The following is a 17867-nucleotide window of genomic DNA, read 5'->3' on the forward strand; positions in this document are numbered from 1 at the left end:
GGGGGCGGCAGCTGCACCAGCCGCATGGCTAATGGCGTCCGAGCAATTTCAGAGGCCGGGGGAATCTTCTGGAATGTTTGAGGAGCGCTGGTTATGGAGGTGGGTGGATAAAAGTTTGTTGTACTTACAGTTTTTGATGTTTAAGATGGAGTTGAAATACTGTTTGTTGAGAGTATGAATTCTCCTGAGGATGTAGTACAGAGTGGGTCCTTTGCAATTCTGAGAGAGTGTGGCCCTCAGCTGAGGCAGGGCTGACTGTAGAAAGGTTAGGTGACGGCACATTGCTGCAAGCGTGGAGCGGAGGATCCTGAAGGAGAACCGTTGCTGGTGTTTTTTGAATCTGTAGTCTGTACTGTTTGTCCTGTTCGGATCCGAACTCTGCTGGTTTAAAGGTGGTCTGGAGTCTGTGTGGGATGAGTTGGTTACGGAGGCAGGCACTGAGGAAGCGAATGGGGCTGTGGTAGCGAGTCTGTTTCAGGACATGGTTGAAGAGCCTCAGGGCAGAGGAAATGACCTGGGAGTTGCAGTGGGAGAGGGACTCCCTGAGATTCTTGTAGACAGAGGAGGGAAACTTCTTCAAGGCAGGCATCCTTGCAAGAGGATCCGCTGTAGGGTTAAAATCAACGAGGTAAAAACAAGGACTGCAGATGCTGGAGACCAGATTCTAGAATCACACAACTCCAGGTTGGAGTCCAACAGGCTTCTTTGGAAGCAGTAACTTTTGGAGTGCTGCCTCATCGTCAGGTGGTTGTGGAGGATAAGATCCTGAGACACAATTTAGAGCAAAACATTCCAGCGTCCTGCCACTGAAATGGTATATTCAACAAACCTGGATTGTTAAGTCTTCCACCTTTTCAAATAGGTTGCAGGTCTCATTGCAATGTGAATCCCTGAACTTCTTGTTGTCACCTTCTCGAGATAACAAGGTTTTATAGCAAAAGCTCACATCTCAAACTAGACAATGCATTAAAGGTGTGAGGTCAGAGTCTGCCTGCATCCCAATCTTGAGTCAGACTGGTTCTGTTTCCAAAGTCAAAGTTACAAGCTATTACATGTATTGACTGCCTGCACACACCACACCTCCCCTGTCCACCCCACCCCCCCCCCTCACTGTCTTCACTATTGGCCAGCACCAAGTTGTCCCTTTGTAATTGGATCCTTGGTACATCCGTAACCCGGAGGAAGTATTGCCTCACTCAGCAATTTTAACCCGTACCCCGTCTCCAAGTAAGTGTCTCCCTGCTCATTTGCCAGGAAGGGGCAATGTAGAGTCAACCAGACTGCTGTGGGTCTGGAGTCAGGTGTAGGCCAGACCGGGTAAAGGATGCAGCTGGAACGACTGAGTGAATCCTTTCCCACAATGGCGGTTCCCTTCCCTCACAAGGGAGAGGGGGAAATCAAATGGGGGCTTTCTCCCCCCCCGAAACGGTCTCACCGTTAGATTCCGAACTCCACATTTCTGACCGAATACCGATTCTGACATCTGTCGTGGCGGGATTTGAACCCGGGAGTCCCCGGAAACAGGTCGACAGTCCAACTGATATTGGCACTCGGCCGTCACTCCTTCAATCCCCCTGCGATGGCACATGAACTCGCTGGTGCTTCCGCAGGTGGGAGGAGCGGGTGAAGCCCTTCCCACACTGAGAGCAGGTGAATGGCCTCTCCCCCGTGTGGATCCGCTGGTGGGTCAGCAGGTGGGAGGATGTGCCGAAGGCCTTCCCGCACTCGGGACAGCGGAAGGGCCTCTCCCCAGTGTGGATCCGCTGGTGGGCCTGCAGGTTGGAGGAATGTCTGAAGGCCTTTCCGCAGACAGGGCAGAGGAATGGCTTCTCCCCGGTGTGACTGCGCCGATGAGTCTCCAGGGCAGACGGGAAATGGTAGCCTTTCCCACAGTCACCACACTTCCACGGTTCCTCCACAGGGCGGGATTCCTCTGGTTTCTCCATGGCCACAGCTTCAGCTGCACACAAATACGTGTAGAGCCCCTCCCTGCCGTGAAGTCCCCTTCCCAGGCCGTATAACTGTTTCAGACTCCACACACAGTTCGCTGCAACAGTGGGATCTCTCGTCCAGTCCCACTGATGCTGAAAACGTCCTCAAACAGGAACCAAAAAGTGTGGATCCCTCTCACAGAAATTACAGTCAAAAATCGTTGCAGTCCCGATGGATTCAGAGACTGTCAGACATTGACATCAAAGTGATGACTGCAGACACTGGAGAGTCAGTCAAAAAATGTGGCGCTGGAAAAGCACAGCAGGTCAGGCAGCATCCGAGGAACAGGAGAGTCAATGTTTCGGGAATAAGCCCTTCATCCGTTGATTTTGAAACTTCAAGTCGTCAGATTTTCATATACTCTGCAAAAAGAGATTACAAAAGTCATCACTATCAGTGTAGGGTAGAAATTCAGAACAAGCAATTCTACTTTCTGTGGAATATTCTTTTGTTGTTCCACGAAATTGAAAGCACCATCCCACTCTCCCTTCCCCTCTGTTCTCACTCCACTTGAACTAATTCCCCTGAAGGTGCTGATTCAGGATCTTACAGGGGCAGAAAAAGCAAAAATATCAAGACTGACATCTCTCTGAATTTTGGATACCACCACCTGAAAGTTAATATCTTTCACAACACTGGGATCCTGCTGAGAGTGAGCAGGTCTGATTTTGGGAAGCAATAAAAAAGTGTCAATTCAGGGTGAACCTGCAATGCAGCTTCTTGAGGAAGGACCAGACATAAAATGTTTAATGACCCCGGGAAGGTGGGAGCAAAATGAGACATCAAGCCATTAACACCGACACACTTCAGTCAAACCCTTCTGCTCCCAGTCAGGGCAAAACATGCTCTGAAAGTCCAGCCTTCACAACCATACTTCTGCTTTCACTGAAGACAATTAGAGTCACACAGCGCAGAAACAGAACCTTTGGCCCAACCTGCCCAGATATCCTAAATTAATCTAGTCACGTTTGCCATCACTTGGCCCCTATATGAGCCGGGAGCTGGCAGCTGGGACTAAATTGGGTTGGCTCTCTTGTCAGCAAGGACGGAGTTGGACCGAAGGGTCTGTTTCTGTGCTGTACATCTCTATGACTCCAGTCACATTTGCCATCACTTGGCCCTGACCCATCATATTCAGATGCCCATCCAGGAGCCTTTTAACTTGTCATCGTACCAGCACCCACCACTTCCTCTGGCAGCTCACTCCATCGCTCAAGCGACTCCACGTTGAAAGCGTCTGGTCTGGTGCACCAGATGACACCAGGATAATCTCAGATCATTTTCAGATTGCATTGATATTCAGTCAGTGACTTTCCCGATCAGGATGTTGTACGTGATCAAACAGGTCAGTGGGTAGGCGATCCCCCACCTCTTAGTTCAAGTATCTCTACGAGAACTCCCTTGCTGGAGGGTCCCTTGGAGACACTTCAACTGGACTTCATTGAGTTGGAGAAATGAGTTGAGTTGCTATAAATATGTTTTGCTTATTGCTGATGTCTTTTCGAAGTGGATTGAAGTCTACCCTCCTCCTAACACTACTGCTGAGAGTGTGGTGAAGGTTTTGTTTAAGGAAATAATTCCCCCCTTCAGTATACCTGCGTGCATTAGCTCAGACAATGGACCACACTTTGCATGTAATCTTAATGGAGAACTCTGTTCCCAGCTTTGTATTTGTTGGCAACTGCACGGTGCTTATCATCCTCAGGTGACCGGCCTTGTTGAATTTTTTAACCAGACGCAAGACTAAACTTGCCAAATTAATGGCCGAGTCTGGCCTCTCCTGGTTATGCTAATCCCTGTGGCCTTATTCCAGATGTGATCCATGTCTGCGGGCAAGACACGACTGTCTCCAGCTGAGAGTCTCTCTGGTCACCCCCTCCGTACCCCTTGGAACGATTTGGCTCCCTTCTCAGTCCACGTCCACCACATGACCGAAGCAATGATTGGTTATAGAACATAGAACATAGAAGAATACAGCGCAGTACAGGCCCTTCGGCCCTCGATGTTGCGCCGATCAAAGCCCACCTAACCTACACTAACCCACTATCCTCCATATACCTATCCAATGTCCGCTTAAATACCCATAAAGAGGGAGAGTCCACCACTGCTACTGGCAGGGCATTCCATGAACTTACGACTCGCTGAGTGAAGAACCTACCCCTAACATCAGTCCTATATCTACCCTCCCTTAATTTAAAACTATGCCCCCTTGTAATAGCTGACTCCATGTGTGGAAAAAGGTTCTCACTGTCAACCCTATCTAACCCCCTAATCATCTTGTACACCTCTATCAAGTCACCCCTAAACCTTCTTTTCTCCAATGAAAACAACCCCAAGTGCCTCAGCCTTTCCTCATAGGATCTTCCTACCATACCAGGCAACATCCTGGTAAACTTCCTCTGCACCCGTTCCAGTGCCTCCACGTCCTTCCTATCGTATGGCGACCAAAACTGCACACAATATTCCAGATGCGGCCGCACCAGAGTCTTATACAACTGCAGCATGACCTCAGGACTCCGGAACTCAATTCCTCTACCAATAAAAGCCAGTACGCCATATGCCTTCTTCACTGCACTATTTACCTGGGTGGCAACTTTCAGAGATCTGTGTACATGGACACCAAGATCCCTCTGCTCTTCCACACTACCAAGTATCCGACCATTAGCCCAGTACCCCGTCTTTTTGTTACTCTTACCAAAGTGAATCACCTCACACTTAGCTACATTGAACTCCATTTGCCACCTTTCTGCCCAGCTCTGCAGCTTCTCTATATCCCGCTGTAACCTGCCACATTGTTCCTCACTGTCTACAACTCCTCCGACTTTCGTATCATCCGCAAACTTGCTCACCCAACCTTCTAACCCTTCCTCCAGGTCATTTATAAAAATGACAAACAGCAATGGTCCCAAAACAGATCCCGCGAGTGACGGCACTCCAAGATGAACCTTTGCCATCAACTACTACCCTCTGTCTTCTTCCAGCCAGCCAATTCCTAATCCAAACCTCCAACTCACCCTCAATGCCATATCTCTGTATTTTCTGCAGTAGCCTACCATGGGGGACCTTATCAAACGCCTTACTAAAATCCATATATACCACATCTACCGCTTTCCCCTCATCTACCTCCTTAGTCACCTTCTCAAAGAATTCAATAAGGTTTGTGAGGCACGACCTGCCCTTCACAAAACTATGCTGACTATCCTTGATCACATTATTCTTATCCAGATGTGCATAAATCCTATCCCTTACAATTCTCTCTAAGACTTTGCCCACAACAGAAGTGAGACTCACTGGCCTATAGTTACCCGGATTATCCCTACTCCCCTTCTTGAACAAGGGAACCACGTTTGCTAGCCTCCAGTCCTCCGGCACTACTCCTGTAGACAAAGAGGACACTAAAATCAAGGCCAATGGCTCTGCAATCTCCTCCCTTGCTTCCCAGAGAATCCTAGGATAAATGCCATCAGGCCCAGGGGACTTATCTATTTTCACCCTTGCCAGAATTTCCAACACCTCTTCTCTACATATCTCAAAGCCATCCATTCTACTTATTCGTGCCTCAGTATTCATATCGACAACAATGTCCTGTTCCTGAGTGAATACTGACGAAAAGTATTCATTCAGTGCCTCCCCAATCTCTTCAGCCTCCACACGCAACTTCCCATTACTATCCTTGATTGGACCTATTCCTACCCTAGTCATTCTTTTATTCCTAACATACCTATAGAAAGCCTTAGGGTTTTCCCTAATCCTACCAACTAAGGACCTTTCATGTCCCCTCCTTGCTGCTCTTAGCTCTCTCTTCAGGTCCTTCCGGGCTACCTTATAACTCTCAATCGCCCCTATTGAACCTTCACGCCTCATCTTTACAAAGGCCGCCCTCTTCCATTTAACAAGGGATTCCAATTCCTTATTAAACCACGGCTCCCTCACACGACCCTTTCCTCCCTGCCTGATAGGTACGTACTTATCAAGGACACTCAATAGTTGCTCCTTGAACAAGTTCCACATATCAATTACACTCTTGCCTTGGAATCTACTTTTCCAATCCACACATCCTAAGTCATGCCTCACCGCATCATAATTTCCCTGCCCCCAGCTATAACTCTTGCCCTGTAGTACACACTTATCCCTCTCCATCACTAGAGTAAAAATCACCGAATTGTGGTCACTGTCCCCAAAGTGCTCACCTACCTCTCGTTCTAATACCTGGCCTGGTTCGTTACCCAGAACCAAATCCAGTATGGCCTCACCTCTTGTTGGCTTATCTCCATATTGTGTCAGGAAACTCTCCTGCACACACTGGACAAACACTGACCCATCTAACGTACTTGAGCTATAGCTTTCCCAATCAATATCAGGAAAGTTAAAGTCTCCCATAACAACCACCCTATTACTGTCACTCTTCTCCTGAATCATCTTCGCAATCCTTTCCTCAACGATTCTAGGACTATTAGGAGGCCTGTAAAAGACTCCTAACAGGGTGACCTCACCTCTCCTATTCCTAACCTCAACCCAAACTACCTCAGATGGCAAATCTTCGTCCATCTTCCTTTCCACCGCTGTAATACTATTTTTGACAAGCAAAGCCACACGCCCCCCTCTTTTACCCCCACCTCTGACCCTACTAAAACATTTAAACCCTGGAACCTGCAACAGCCAATCCTGTCCCTGATCTAGCCATGTCTCCGTAATAGCCACAACATCGAAGTCCCAGGTACCAACCCACGCTGCAAGTTCACCTACCTTATTTCGTATACTTCTGGCATTAAAGTATACACACTTCAAACCACTCTTCTGTTTACAGGCACCCTCCTTTAAGATTGATGCCATATTCCTAACCTCCCTACACTCCAGGTCCTGCACCCTAAAGCTACAGTCTGGGTTCCCATGCCCCTGCAGAGTTAGTTTAAACCCCCCCCCAAGAGCACTAGCAAACCTCCCCCCAAGGATACTGGTGCCCCTCAGGTTCAGGTGCAGACCATCCTGTTTATGTGCAATTTTTAAAGCAAAACTCTGTAGGCAGTCAATACATGTAATAGTGTGTAAATTTGAATTTGGAAATAGAACCAGTCTAACTCAAGTTTGGGATACAGGCAGACTCTGACCTCACACCTTTAATGCATTGTCTAGTTTGAGATGTGAGCTTTTGCTATAAAACCTTGTTATCTCGAGAAGGTGACAACAAGAAGTTCTGGGATTCACATTGTAATGAGACCTGCAACCTATTTGAAAAGGTGGAAGACTTAACAATCCAGGTTTGTTGAATATACCATTTCAGTGGCAGGACGCTGGAATATTTTGCTCTAAATTGTGTCTCAGGATCTTATCCTCCACAACCACCTGACGATGAGGCAGCACTCCAAAAGTTACTGCTTCCAAAGAAGCCTGTTGGACTACAACGTGGAGTTGTGTGATTCTAGAATCTGGTCTCCAGCATCTGCAGTCCTTGTTTTTACCTCGTTGATTTTAACCCTACAGCGAATCCTCTTGCAAGGAGCCTTTCCTCCTCTCTCTACAAGTTTTCCTCCTCTCTCTACAAGAATCTCAGGGAGTCCCTCTCCCACTGCAACTCCCAGGTAGTTTCCGCTGCCTTGAAGCTCTTCAACCATGTCCTGAAACAGACTCGCTACCACAGCCACATTTGCTTCCTCAGTGCCAGCCTCCATAACCAGCTCATCCTACACAGACTCTGGACCACCTTTAACCAAACAGAGTTCTGATCTGAACAGGCCACTCCACCCTCCTGTCTGACCTATCACCTTCATCCCCACCCCTATTCACCTATTGTACTCTATATTACTTTCTCCCCACCCCCCTCTCATTTATCTCACCACCTTGCAGGCGCACTGCCTGTATTGCTGATGAAGGGCTTTTGCCCAAAATGTCGATTTTCCTGCTCCTCGGATGCTGCCTGAACTGCTGTACTTTTCCAGTACCTAATCTAAAGTGGATTGGCCGTGCTGAATTACCCATAGTGTCTAAGGATGTGCAGGTTAGGGTGGATTGGCCGTGCTAAACTACCCGTAGTGCCCAGGGATGTGCAGGTTAGGGTGGATTGGCTGTGCTAAATTCCCCATCCTGCCCAGGAATGTGCAGGTTAGGGTGGATTGGCCATGCTAAATTCCCCATAGTGCCCAAGGATGTGCAGGTTAGGGTGGATTGGCTGTGCTAAATTACCCATCGTGCCCAGGGATGTGCAGGTTAGGGTGGATTGGCCATGCTAAATTCCCCATAGTGCCCAGGGATGTGCAGGTTAGGGTGGATTGGCCATGCTAAATTACCCATCGTGCCCAGGGATGTGCAGGTTGGGGTGGATTGGCCATGCTAAATTACCCATAGTGTCTAAGGATGTGCAGGTTGGGGTGGATTGGCCATGCTAAATTAACCATAGTGCCCAGGGATGTGCAGGTTAGTTTGAATGGGCCATGCTAAATTAGGCATAATGTGCAGGTAAGGTGCATGACTCAGGGTTAATGTAGAGCAATGGGGACAGGGGGAATGGGTGTGGGTGGGTGACCCTTGGGAGGGTCGGTGAGGCCGAGTGGCCTGCTTCCACACTGTGGGGATTCTCTGAAGGGAGGGGGTTTGGAAAGTGAGTTGTCCTCCCCGTCTGCTGCTGGGGCCGCGCATGCGCGGTGCGGCGGCCCGCTGAAGGCCTCGCCCCGCCTCCTGTACCGTCACGTTTCCTCGTCCCGCCCCTAGTTCCTTTGTGACGTCACAACGCGGAAGTGGCCCTGTCAGTTTCAAAGTGAATCTCACTCTGTCTGGGCAACTCTGCATCCTGGGAGGGAGACAGAGATGGGAGGAGGGGAAATTGGTCACTTGGAGCAACTGGAGTGAATCCAGGGAGGGAGCAGACTCCACAAACTCAGGTATGTGTCTTAGTTACCCGGGTGAGGAGGGACTGAAGGATAGAGATTGGGAAGGGGGAGGGCTGGATATCTTTTCTGTTTTGATGTTTAAAATGCACCCGATTCCCACCAGTAACTGCAACAGGTACAAGTACATGCAATATTCCTCATTGCAGCTTCAAGCCGGTTTTGCATCCTCTGTTCTTGCTCCACCTTCGTTCCTGCACATTTCGCCTCTTTCCCTCATTCACATTCCCCTCGCCCTGATGTTCCAAGCTGACCCGTGAAAGATCGGTTTGTCCCTCCATTCTTTCCCGATGGCGCCCATTACTCTTGTCTATTTCTTGCCTTATCCGGCCTTGTGTGTGAACAAAGTGTTAGCGTATATCCTCTTTCACTGCCAGCTGCTTCCTTGTTTGCGAAAGCAACATTTCCTCCCATTTTCCGCCGACACTGAGCTTTCTAACCTCCTTGATTGTGTGTTTTTTGTTTTTGCAGAAGCAGGAAATAGATGGTTATAACTGTTTGTACGAGCACATCTAGTTTAATCTACACCCCCTCCCCTCACAGCACCTTTATCTGTTTGTCTGTAACATTGTTTGCAGGCACATTTCATGTATGCACATTTTAGCTAATACAAAAGCAATTATATATTTCCTTCACATAGCTTTCATTCTTGTTAACTCCACTGTTGGCTGAAACAATTATACCCTGGTGTTAGTTCATTTACCATGCAGAAGCAATTATGGTTGCAGAAGTAACACTGCTTTACCTCTATCCCACAGGGGTGACCCTACAACCTTGTATAAATAATGTGGGGCATGGCGAGGGTAAACAGACAAGATCTTTGATCTGGGGTTGCTCATAGGTTTAGGGTGAGATTTAAAAGAAACCTAAGGAGAAACTCCTATGTACAGAGGGTGGTGTGTGTAAAGAATGAGCTGCCAGAGGAAGTGGTGGCTACAATTATAACCTTTAAAAGGGTATCTGGATGGGTATATGTTGGGAAACATTTAGAGGGACATGGGCCAAGTGCTGGCAAGTGGGACTAGATTGATTTAGGATATCTGGTCAGCATGGACTGAAGGGACTGTTTCTGTGCTGTACATCTGTGATTCTGGCTTGCCATGAATGTTTGTTACGTCTGTATGTTCAGGTTCTCCCTGGTGTTGGTGTTAACGCCTTGGTGTCTTATTTGCTCCCCACATCCTGGGGACATTAACCATTTCCTGTCTGGCTGTTCGGACTGCTAGTCCGGATCTTCGGATTTCTGGGGTTGGTCAATAAACACACCTGGAAATGACTCTTTGTCAATCATGCAAGCAATAGTTTATTCTTTGATACAGCAGGGTCGCTAGACTCTGATCAGCCCAGAAGGATTCCCAACAGTGTGGAAACAGGCCCTTCAGCCCAACCAGTGGGGAATGTGGGGCCTGTCCTGTCATAGTGACATTTTACACTCACTTTCCATCTGCTTTTACTGGCCCTTGGGCTGTTTACCCCCCTCACTGTCTGTTTAATCCTTGGGCTGTTTACCCCCCTCACTGTCTGTTTAATCCTTGGGCTGTTTACCCTCCCTCACTGTCTGTTTAATCCTTGGGCTGTTTACCCCCCTCACTGTCTGTTTAATCCTCGGGCTGTTTACCCCCCTCACTGTCTGTTTAATCCTCGGGCTGTTTACCCCCCTCACTGTCTGTTTAATCCTCGGGCTGTTTGCCCCCCCTCACTGTTTGTTTAATCCTCGGGCTGTTTACCCCCCTCACTGTCTGTTTAATCCTTGGGCTGTTTACCCCCCTCACTGTCTGTTTAATCCTTGGGCTGTTTACCCCCCTCACTGTCTGTTTAATCCTTGGGCTGTTTACCCCCCTCACTGTCTGTTTAATCCTTGGGATGTTTACCCCCCTCACTGTTTGTTTAATCCTTGGGCTGTTTACCCCCCTCACTGTTTGTTTAATCCTTGTGCTGTTTATCCTTTGCTGTTACTTGTGCAATTGCTGAGGGTAGTGTGTAAATCCTAGTGAAGGAGATTATACACCAGCATGTATATGTTCCTCAGTTATTGAAGGGGCAGGACCTGTTGAGAATGGTTAGTAAATGTGGTGCACTAAGCCTTATTAACATGGATATAGTTTATTATTTGGAAAAATATACTTTTATTATTTAGAATCATAGAGATGTACAGCACGGAGCCAGACCCATTCGGTCCAACCTGTCCATGCCAACCAGATATCCTAAATTAATCTAGTCCCATTTGCCAGCACTTGGCTCCTATCCCTCTCATCCCTTCCTGTTCAAATATCCATTCAGATGTGTTTTAAATGCTGTAATTATACCAGCTTCCACTACTTCCTCTGGCAGTTCATTCCATACATGCACCACCCTCTGTATGGAAAAGTTGCTCCTTAGGTACCTTTAATATTTTTCTGCTCTCACCCTAAACCTATGCCCTCTAGTTGTGAACCTCACCCCTACACTGACGAAAATACATTTTTTTTTAAAAAGTGAGCAGCCCGACAAAATGCAAAAGCTATCCAGTCATTTCTGCTGGTGGCTGAGACTAGGCCTCAAGCTTTGGGGGGAGTAGGTTTAGGACCGAGATGAGGAGGAGGAAGTGAGGGCTGCTGGTTTTCCCAGAGAGTAGTGTATCTGCAGAATTCTCTGCCCGAGGAAGCAGGCTCCAAAATGCCCCGGTCCTAATTCTTCAGCTTGACATACCCGTGACTGTAAACTTTGAAGTGTTTTGGTTAACTGATGCAAATATTTCCCACTTGTCCAACAATACAGTGTCAGCTGTTTCAGTCATTTGAGATGGTTTTGATTCATCTGCTAAATACATCTACTATTATTAGACAATATTCATGACAATGTATGGGAGGTGATACTATATATGCAAGTTGTAGACAAGTAAAAAAGACTGACCAGGCAAGGAAGTGGTTAACAAACACAGGACATCCCTCTTAGAGTCTGCACCTTGTTTGTTCACAAATTAAACACACTTCAGATCTTTTCCTAGCTGCTTTCCCAAAATCTGGGTGCCACCAGGTTTGTGAGCGTGTACAATAATGTACATCATCAACTGAAATAGGCAGCAGCAAAGAGTGAACACAAACCAGTCCAGCAGGGGGCACCCATGTTTTGGTTTGAGTATTGAGGGAGTGCCCTTTTTGAGGCCCCTGTGATATCAGTACCATACCCAGGCTAATGTGCATTGAAACCAGATTATGAAGTGTTAACTTTCCTGCAAACTTGTGCCTGTGTGTGTGTGTCTCTCTGTAACATTTTCCAACTTTCCTCATACCTGTTTGTCAGCTCTTGTTTATTTCTTCCTTCCAAGGCAAATGAAGCACACACTTTCCAGAACAGTGCAAATTAGGGAGTTGAGCCTCATAAATCCTGGCTATGACCCATAGCTGCTTAACCAAGTGTGCAAACTCTCAATATCGGTCAGCCGTTCCATTTGCAAATCGAACACTGTTATCAAAGTAAGTTGTTCTTGTCTCTGCATGAGTCCACAACCCAGTGAAATACAACGGAGTCTTTAATAGTTGCCCAATGTGTCCTGTGCCAAATTCATTCACGTCTGGATGTCCTGAAGCGTGCAATTATACTTCAGATTTCTACTACCCAATTAAAACTAATGTTGGGCCCTCTAATGGATCGGGGGCATTTTATATAAATAATTATTCCCTCCGGAGTGGAAACGGGCCCTTCAGCCCAATAAGTCCACACTGACGCTCCGAAGAGCAACCCACCCAGATCCATTCCCCTACATTCACCCCTGACGAATGCACCTACACTACAGGGCAATTAAGCATGGCAAATTCACCTAACCTGCAATTCTTTGGACTGTGGGAGGAAACCCGCTCAGACACTGGGAGAACGTGCAAATGCCGCACAGTTGCCCGAAGCGGGAATTGAACCCAAATCACTCCAAAAGTTACTGCTTCCAAAAATAGATTAAGTCTTTTCCCTGGGGTCGGGGAGTCCAGAACTAGAGGGCATAGGTTTAGGGTGAGAGGGGAAAGATATAAAAGAGACCTAAGGGGAAACTTTTTTATGCAGAGGGCGGTACGTGTATGGAATGAGCTACCAGAGGAAGTGGTGGAGGCTGGTACAATTGCAACATTTAAAAGGCATTTGGATGAGTACATGAATAGGAAGGGTTTGGAGGGATATGGGCCAGGTGCTGGCAGATGGGTTTGGGTTGGGATATCTGGTCGGCATGGACAGGTTGGACCGAAGGGTCTGTTTCCATGCTTATGTCTCATGACACTCCAAAGGTTACTGCTTCCAGAGAAGCCTGTTGGACTACAACCTGGAGTTGTAATTTTAACCTTTATCCAAGTTAAGGTGGATTGGCCATGCTAAATTACCCATAGTGCCCAGGGATGTGCAGGTTAGGATGGAATGGCCATGCTAAATTCCCCATAGTGCCCAGGGATATGCAGGTTAGGGTGGAATGGCCGTGCTAAATTCCCCATCGTGCCCAGGGATGTGCAGCTTAGGGTGGATTGGCCGTGCTAAATTACCCATAGTGCCCAGGGATGTGCAGCTTAGGGTGGATTGGCCGTGCTAAATTACCCATAGTGCCCAGGGATGTGCAGGTTAGGGTGGATTGGCCGTGCTAAATTAGGCATAATGTACAGGTAAGGTGCATGACTCAGGGTTAAATGTAGAGCAATGGGGATAGGGATGTGGGTGTGGGAGGGTCGGTGAGGCCGAGTGGCCTGCTTCCACACTGTGGGGATTCTCTGAAGGGGAGGGGGCTTTTGGAAAGTGTGTTCTCCTGCCCTACGCCCCAAGGAGCAGCGCATGCGCAGTGCAGCGTCCCGCAGTCGGTCTTGCCCCGCCCCCTCAACCTCCACTTTTCCTCGCCCCGCCTCCTATACCGTCACGTTTCCTCGCCCCGCCCCTAGTTCCTTTGTGACGTCACAACGCGGAAGTGGTCCTGTCCGTTTCAATGTGAATCTCCCTCCCTCTGGACAACTCTTCATCCTGGGAGGGAGACAGAGATGGGAGGAGGGGAAATTGGTCACTTGGAGCAACTGGAGTGAATCCAGGGAGGGAGCAGACTCCACAAACTCAGGTATGTGTCTTAGTTACCCGGGTGAGGAGGGACTGAAGGATAGAGATTGGGAAGGGGGAGGGCTGGATATCTTTTCTGTTTTGATGTTTAAAATGCACCCGATTCCCACCAGTAACTGCAACAGGTACAAGTACAGCACATGCAATATTCCTCATTGCAGCTTCAAGTCGGTTTTGCATCCTCTGTTCTTCCTCCACCTTGGCTCCAGCACATTCAGCTTCCTTCCCTCATTCCCATCCCCCCGCCCTGATGTTCCAAGCTGACCCGCAAAAGATCGGTTTATCCTTCCATTCTTTTTGTGGGTTTTGAAAACTTTCCCAATGCTCCTCTTATAAAAGTTGTGAAGTTATGTTGTAGCTGCACCAGACATTGGTTAGGCCACTTTTGGAATGTTGTGTGCAGTTCTGGTATCTCTGCTAGAGGAAGGATGTTGTGAAACTTGAAAGGATTCAGAGAATAAGGTCATTGAATATATCCAAGGCTGGTTTCATCTGATTTTTGAACAACAAAGAAGTGGATGTTTGTGGGGGAAGGCAAGAACACATCTGTCGTCTGCAAGGTGTTGGAAAGGATTCTGAGGGATAGGATTTATGACCATCTTGTGATTGTGAAGGCTGGACTTTCAGAGCATGTTTTGCCCTGACTGGGAGCAGAAGAGTTTGACTGAAGTGCGTCGGTGTTAATGCCTTGATGTCTCATTTTGCTCCCACCTTCCCGGGGTCATTAACCATTTTGTGTATGGTCCTTCCTCAAGAAGCTGCATTGCAGGTTCACCCTGAATTGACACTTTTTTTTTATGCTTCCCAAAATCAGACCTGCTCACTCTCAGCAGGATCCCCGTGTCGTGAAAGATATTCACATTCAGGTGGTATTATCCAAAATTCAGGGAGATGTCAGTCTTGATGTTTTTGCTTTTTCTGCCCCTGTAAGATCCTGAATCAGCACCTTAAGGGGAATTAGTTATATCGGAGTGAGAACAGAGAGTGGGATGGTGCTTTCAATTTTGTGGAGTAACAAAAGACCAGAATATTCCACAGAAAGTAGAATTGCTTGTTCTGAATTTTTACCCTGCCCTGGCAGTGATGACTTTTGTAATCTCTTTTTAAACAGTGTACTTGAAGATTTGAAGATAGAAGCTTCAAAATCAACGCATGAAGTCCTTACACCCGAAACATTGACTCTCCTGCTCCTCGGATGCTGCCTGACCTGCGCTTTTCCAGTACCACACATTTTGACACTGACTCTCCAGCGTCTGCAGTCCTCACTTTGACGTCAATGTCTGACAGTCGCTCAATCCATCGGGACAGGAAACAATTTTCAACTGAGTCTGTGAGAAGCAGCAAAGCGTTTTGGTTCCTGTTTGAGTACGTTTTCAGCATCAGTGGGACTGGATGAGAGACCCTACTGTTGCAGTGCATTGAGTGTGGGGTGTGTAGAAGCATCTACAGCCTGGAAAGAGGAATTGACGGCAGGGAGGGGCTGGAAACGTGTGTGTGCACGCAGCTGAAGCTTCGGCCATGGAGAAACCTGAGGAATCCTGCCCCGTGGAGAAACGGTGGAAGTGTGCTGATGGCGGAAAAAGCTTCCATTTCCCGCCTGCCCTGGAGATTCATCAGCGCATCCACACAGGGGAGGGGCCGTTCTCCTGCCCCGAGTGTGGGAAGGCCTTCAGCAAATGCTCCGACCTTCTGAGGCACCAGCGCTCCCACACGGGAGAGAGGCCCTTCAACTGCCCCAAGTGCGGGAAGAGATTTACCCGGGCCTCCCACCTGCTGAGACACCAGCTGGCCCACACGGGGGAGAGGCCGTTCTCCTGCCCTGAGTGTGGGAAGAGATTTGCCCAGGCCAACAACCTGTTGACCCACCGGAGGGTCCACACGGGGGAGAGGCCCTTCAGCTGCCCCGAGTGCGGGAAGGCCTTCAACAATTCCTCTTCTCTGCTGACCCACCAGCGGGTCCACACCGGGGAGAGGCCCTTCAGCTGCCCCGAGTGTGGGAAGGCCTTCAGCGATTCCCCCAACCTGCTGAGACACCAGCGGGTCCACACGGGGGAGAGGCCCTTCAGCTGCCCCGAGTGTGGGAAGGCCTTCAGCAATTCCTCCAACCTGCTGACCCACCAGCGGGTCCACACGGGGGAGAGGCCCTTCAGCTGCCCCAAGTGCGGGAAGGCCTTCAGCAGTTCCCCCAACCTGCTGAGACACCAGCGGGTCCACACGGGGGAGAGGCCCTTCAGCTGCACCGACTGCGGGAAGGCCTTCAGCAGTTCCCCCAACCTGCTGAGACACCAGCGGGTCCACACGGGGGAGAGGCCCTTCAGCTGCCCCGAGTGTGGGAAGGCCTTCAGCAATTCCTCGAACCTGCTGACCCACCAGCGGGTCCACACGGGGGAGAGGCCCTTCAGCTGCCCCGAGTGCGGGAAGGCCTTCAACAATTCCTCTTCTCTGCTGACCCACCAGCGGGGCCACACGGGGGAGAGGCCCTTCAGCTGCCCCGAGTGCGGGAAGGCCTTCAGCAATTCCTCCCACCTGCTGACCCACCGGCGCGTCCACACGGGGGAGAGGCCCTTCAGCTGCCCCGAGTGCGGGAAGACCTTCAACAATTCCTCTTCTCTGCTGACCCACCAGCGGATCCACACGGGGGAGAGGCCCTTCAGCTGCCCCGAGTGCGGGAAGGCCTTCAGCAATTCCTCCACCCTGCTGAGACACCAACGTGTCCACACGGGGGAGAGGCCCTTCAGCTGCCCCGAGTGTGGGAAGGCCTTCAGGCATTCCCCCAACCTGCTGAGACACCAGCGGGCCCACACGGGGGAGAGGCCATTCCCCTGCACCGACTGCGGGAAGGCCTTCAGCAATTCCTCCCACCTGCTGACCCATCGGCGGGTCCACACGGGGGAGAGGCCCTTCAGATGCCCCGAGTGCGGAAAGGACTTCACGCGCTCCTCCCACCTTCAGAGGCACCAGCGAGTTCACGTACCACTGCAGGGGGGATTGAAGGAATGATGGCTGAGTGCCATTATCGACTGGACTATTAACCCAGTTCCAGGGATCCCGGGTTTGAATCCCGCTGCGGCAGATGGTGCGATACAGTGTATGGGTTGAAATTGCTGAGTGAGGCAATAATTCCTCCAGGTTAAGGCTGTACCAAGGATCCAGTTACAAAGGGACATCTTGGTGGTGACCAATAGTAAAGAAAGTGATGGGGGATGGGGTGGGGGTGGGGGGAGGGGAATGGGGGTGGGGGGGGGTGTGCGCTTTGACTTTGAGCTGTTTAAAAAGCAACTGCTTTTTCTCTGCCATTTTGCTGAGGGGGTTTGAAGCTGTAACAAAGTTGGGTCGCAATAAAGGTTACCTGAACTTGCTGCTGTGCTCGGAGCTCAAAGCTTTCAATGAGAGTCTAAGAGTTTTTGTTTTAAAGCTGCTCATTTCTTTCAGCTTCCTGCACTAAGCTTCCAATGTCGCATATCAGTCGTGAATGAGCAGCCAGTATCGTGAGAACTTGTCAATTTTTCAGGAGTGCAGAGTGTGTCATTCCATCGGCGTTGTAAAGTTTCCTGGCAGCATCAGGAGGTGTGGGCAGTGTTCGCGAGAAATTATGTGGAGAGGCTGATGTTGGACTGGGCTGGATAAAATTAAAAATCACACAACACCAGGTTATAGTCCAACAGGTTTATTTGGAAGGATGAGCTTTTGGAGCGCTGCTCCTTCATCATGTAACTGTGGAGCAGGATCATAACACCCAAATTTTATAGCAAAAGATCAGTGTCATGTAACTGAAATGACATATTGAACACACCAAGATTGCTGTTCAGTCTTTCACCTTTTAGACTGAGTTTCAGGTTTCAGTTCATTAACCTGTAAATCCCAGAATTACTATTAATTCACATTCTCGAGATGACTTAAGGTTTTTTTTTAAAAAAGTGACATCTCAGCCCAGAC

General features: G+C 49.0%; 1 protein-coding gene across 2 annotated transcripts in view; it reads left to right on the top strand.

The window, feature by feature from the left end:
• Positions 1-17867, top strand: part of LOC140460831 (uncharacterized) — a 243853-nt gene that overhangs the window by 175030 nt on the left and 50956 nt on the right. Inside the window, exon 5 of one of the 2 annotated variants that reach the window (XM_072555484.1) lies at positions 15653-16895. In XM_072555484.1, coding sequence (XP_072411585.1) covers positions 15653-16895 — 1243 coding nt within the window. Of the gene's footprint in view, positions 1-14982; positions 16896-17867 lie in introns of those variants that run through there. The other variant, XM_072555485.1, reaches the window with a different exon arrangement.

Source organism: Chiloscyllium punctatum, chromosome 36 (assembly GCF_047496795.1).
Source record: "Chiloscyllium punctatum isolate Juve2018m chromosome 36, sChiPun1.3, whole genome shotgun sequence".
In the NCBI taxonomy this organism is placed as follows: Eukaryota; Metazoa; Chordata; class Chondrichthyes; order Orectolobiformes; family Hemiscylliidae; genus Chiloscyllium; species Chiloscyllium punctatum.